At 41.2% G+C, this 4,790-nt stretch overlaps 1 protein-coding gene across 1 annotated transcript in view; it reads right to left on the reverse strand.

Moving 5' to 3' along the window:
• Nucleotides 1-3,883, reverse strand: part of LOC128354742 (transcription factor COE2-like) — a gene marked incomplete at its 3' end in the record, with an annotated part of 25,177 nt that extends 21,294 nt beyond the window's left edge. The window contains exon 1 of the mRNA XM_053314913.1: nt 3,807-3,883. Within this exon, the coding sequence (XP_053170888.1) occupies nt 3,807-3,883 (77 nt within the window). The remainder of the gene's footprint in view (nt 1-3,806) is intronic.
• Nucleotides 3,884-4,790: the final 907 nt, after the last annotated feature.

A 4,790-nucleotide genomic window follows, 5' to 3' on the forward strand; every position in this document is an offset into this window, starting at 1 on the left:
GCGACAGTAACACTAAAACTCTTAAAGCGACAGTAACACTAAAACTCTTAAAGCGACAGTAACACTAGAACTCTTAAAGCGACAGTAACATTAAAACACTTAAAGCGACAGTAACACTAAAACTCTTAAAGCGACAGCAACACTAAAACTCTTAAAGCGACAGCAACACTAAAACTCTTAAAGCGACAGTAACACTAAAATTCTTAAAGCGACAGTAACACTAAAATTCTTAAAGCGACAGTAACACTAAAACTCTTAAAGCGACAGTAACCACTATAACTCTTAAAGCGACAGTAACACTATAACTCTTAAAGCGACAGTAACACTATAACTCTTAAAGCGACAGTAACACTATAACTCTTAAAGCGACAGTAACACTAACACTCTTAAAGCGACAGTAACACTAAAACTCTTAAAGCAACAGTAACACTAACACTATTAAAGCGACAGTAACGCACATCACAGCTACCTTAAGTTTTTAAAGCGACAGTAACACTAAAACTCTTAAAGCGACAGTAACACTAAAAACACTTAAAGCGACAGTAACACTAAAACTCTTAAAGCGACAGTAACACTATAACTCTTAAAGCGACAGTAACACTAAAACACTTAAAGCGACAGTAACACTAAAACTCTTAAAGCGACAGTAACACTAAAACTCTTAAAGCAACAGTAACACTATAACACTTAAAGCGACAGTAACACTAAAACTCTTAAAGCGACAGTAACGCACATCACCATTATAACAGAAACCTTTTACACAATATCGTGCTTTATTAAACCTAGATATCTAACTTTGTGGATCTGTGACGGCACTTTAACATTAAACTTGAGTTAAATATCATAAATATTCTGTATAATATATATAATATTAGAACCTGCTGAATCAGCTGTTATGTTAAATTAAATATCTTTAAAAGTGTGTGATCAGATGTGAGTTTTTTGTGTCTTTCTCCTCCTGCAGTAGGAGCAGAGAGGACAGTAAGTATCTCTCTCCTTCCCTCTCTCCCTCCTCCTGATTGAAAACTTATTTAAACATCATAAATAATGAAGCAGAAGCAGGGGGCCCTCTCTGTCATTAGCTACTCCCTCCTCTTCCTCCTCCTCCTCCTCTTCTCCTTCTCTGGCTCTTAAAGAGGAGGTGAGGATAATGAGAGAGACGGAGTCGGCCGGTGTAAGCTGTCACCTCATTACAACCAGCCGGCAATCAATTACAGCAGCGGGACGGAGAGAGAAGAGCTTCATGTAAATCAGTGCTGCAGGAGACCACACACACACACACACACACACACACACACACACACACACACACACACACACACAATACACACACACACACACACACGCACACACACACACTGAACCTGACCAACAGCTTCATGTTAAAGGTTTTTTTACTTTAATGAAAATCAGTCTGAACAAAGTCATCTCAGCAGCCCTCACATTTATCTGCTGACCCTTTGGAGGGACCCCACCCCTAGGTTGGGAACCACTGGACTAAACTAGCTAACTGTATATAAAGTAGTGTCACTCATAATACTGCAGTACTTTTACTGTAATACTGCATACTACATCACTATAATACTGCAGTACTTTTACTGTAATACTGCATACTACATCACTATAATACTGCAGTACTTTTACTGTAATACTGCATACTACATCACTATAATACTGCAGTACTTTTACTGTAATACTGCATACTACATCACTATAATACTGCAGTACTTTTACTGTAATACTGCATACTACATCACTATAATACTGCAGTACTTTTACTGTAATACTGCATACTACATCACTATAATACTGCAGTACTTTTACTGTAATACTGCATACTACATCACTATAATACTGCAGTACTTTTACTGTAATACTGCATACTACATCACTATAATACTGCAGTACTTTTACTGTAATACTACATACTACATCACTATAATACTGCAGTACTTTACTGTAATACTGCATACTACATCACTATAATACTGCAGTACTTTTACTGTAATACTGCATACTACATCACTATAATACTGCAGTACTTTTACTGTAATATAGATTTTTCATGCAGGCCTTTTTACTTGTAATGGAGTATTTGTAAACTGCAGTATTAGTACTTTTACTGCATTAAAGCATCTGAGTACTTCTTCCACCTCAGGGTGAAGTTGAGGTGTTTCTCTGCAGTTTCTTCACTCAAACTCTGAATGTGAAATAATGATTTGGAGATTAGTGGAAACATTCCTGCTCTGTAACTGGAGACCAGACGGTGCAGCAGCAGAGTATCTGCTCTCCTCTCAACTAAAATATAGTTCTTGCTACCAGTTCATCAAAAGTGATCGAATGTGAGCCGACTACACACTGCTGACTGCTTTCATCTTTAACAATGTGTTGTATTTTAAAAGCTTGTTATATTTTCCATTGTGTCAAATCTTCATCTGAGAAGTAACTAAATGTAGTGGAGTAGAAAGTACCTCTAACAGTACTACAGTAAAGTACAAGTACCTCTAACTGTACTACAGTAAAGTACAAGTACCTCTAACTGTACTTACAGTTCAGTACTAGTACTCTAACTGTACTACAGTAAAGTACTAGTACCTCTAACTGTACTACAATAAAGTACTAGTACCTCTAACTGTACTACAGTGAAGTACTAGTACTCTAACTGTACTACAGTAAAGTATAAGTACTTCAAGCTATACTAGAGTAAAGTACTAGTACCTCTAACAGTACTACAGTAAAGTACTAGTACTCTAACTGTACTACAGTAAAGTATAAGTACTTCAAAGCTATACTAGAGTAAAGTACTAGTACCTCTAACAGTACTACAGTAAAGTACTAGTACTCTAACTGTACTACAGTAAAGTATAAGTACTTCAAAGCTATACTAGAGTAAAGTACTAGTACCTCTAACAGTACTACAGTAAAGTACTAGTACTGGGTTTTATTACAGTGAGATTAGAAGCTGTGTAGAATTGGAGTGGAAGTATAAAGTAGCATCACATGGAAATACTACAGTAAAGTACCTCTAAGCTGTATTTAAGTGCAGTACTTGCAGTAAATGTAGTTTTTTTGGTCTGAGTCCATGAAAACGACTTTTTGTGGACAGACGTGAACATTTTTTATGTTCAGCTGCTTTTATTCTGAACAGAAGCAGGAACTAACGACTGCTGCTGTAATTGTTCCAGCAGAGCGACTTTAAAGCTAATTTAGCTGGTGTTATGAGGTGGGGGGGGGGGGGCAGGGGGGTTGAGAGGGGGGGGTGAAGGGGGGGGGGGGGGCTGGTCTGACTTCAGCGTTTTCAACCGGCCACTCGGCATGATGTCACCCCCGACCACACCCAGTGCACTATGGGAAGCAATTACACTGGGCTCAGATTACAAGGCCCTGCAGACGCTGATGAACACACACACACACACACACACACACACACACACACACACACACACGTACAGTCCTTATGAACGAACACACACACACACACACACACACTCACAAACACACATGTACAGTCCTTATGAACACACACACACATTGTGAAGGCTGAGGGAGGATGCTTAGCCTGGAGCACACACACACCACACACACACACACACCACACAACACACACACACACACACATACACACACTCCCTCCCTGGAGTCTCTCACTTATTACGTTAGGCAAGAAAGAAAAAAGAAGCAGAAAAAAAATCAATATTTCAGCAGGAGTATTTTTAAAGCTGCCATGTTGCCAATCGCCGCCGCCGCCGCTGCTCGCCTCCCAGTGTGAAGCTCTCTGTGAGGAGCCACCGCTGCAACTTTACCACCTGACCACCCGCGAGTCCGGGCCAGCACGCTGCCGCCGCCACCAACCACCACCGCCACCACCGCCACCCGCCGCCATCGGCTCCACACGCCGGGGTTGACAAAAAAAACAAAAAAGCATAAATAAAAAGCACAAAGCAAGCGTGGCGAGCCGAGGCCACCGCGGGAGCTACAAACAATCCGTCCTGGTTAACCCGCTAACCGCTAACCGCCTCGCCGCCGTCACATCTCATTTGTTTGTAGCTAACGAACAAACCGTGGAGGATTCGCGGCCGAGAAACAAAAGCAATAAAAAAAAAAAAACAGGAGAGAAAGAAAGATAAAAAAAAAGAAAAGAAGAAGCAGCTCGCAGGCAGTTTGTGCTACAAGAAAAAAACAAAAAGGAACATCAGAAGGAGAAGGAGAAGAAGAAGAAGCGTGGAAGCGTCGCCTCATTAGGAGGTCGAGTAAAGTCTAATATTGACTCTGTTGCCCGTGTTGTTGAAACGCCCTCCTCAAATAATTACTGAGGAATTCAGACGATGCTCCTCTGCTGCTAATTAGGATATGAAACAAGAGCAGCTTCATGCCCATCACCATTACACCATGATTCACTGGCCCCTGAGTGTGTGTGTGTGTGTGTGTGTGTGTGTGTGTGTGTGTGTGTGTGTGTGTGTGTGTGGTGTGTGTGTGTGTGTGTGTGTTTGCTTTTGTCTGGCCTTATTACAGCACATGAGCGAGGCCGTGTGTGTCTCTGTGTGTGTGTGTGTGTGTGTGTGTCTCTGTGTGTGTGTCTCTGTGTCTCTGTGTGTGTGTGTGTGTGTGTGTGTGTGTGTGTGTGTGTGTGTGGACGTAGGGCCCTGCTTGGCTCTGCTACACACCGATCAATAATTCACAAGCCAAGATGGCAATTACAGGACCATGTACAATCAAACTAAATATTTGATGAGGCACTAAAACAGTCCTGGAACAGATCTGCCTCTGTCTCTCTCTGTCTCTTTCTTTGC

The sequence above is a fragment of the Scomber japonicus genome, unplaced genomic scaffold (genome assembly GCF_027409825.1).
Source record: "Scomber japonicus isolate fScoJap1 unplaced genomic scaffold, fScoJap1.pri scaffold_522, whole genome shotgun sequence".
Classification (NCBI taxonomy): Eukaryota; Metazoa; Chordata; class Actinopteri; order Scombriformes; family Scombridae; genus Scomber; species Scomber japonicus.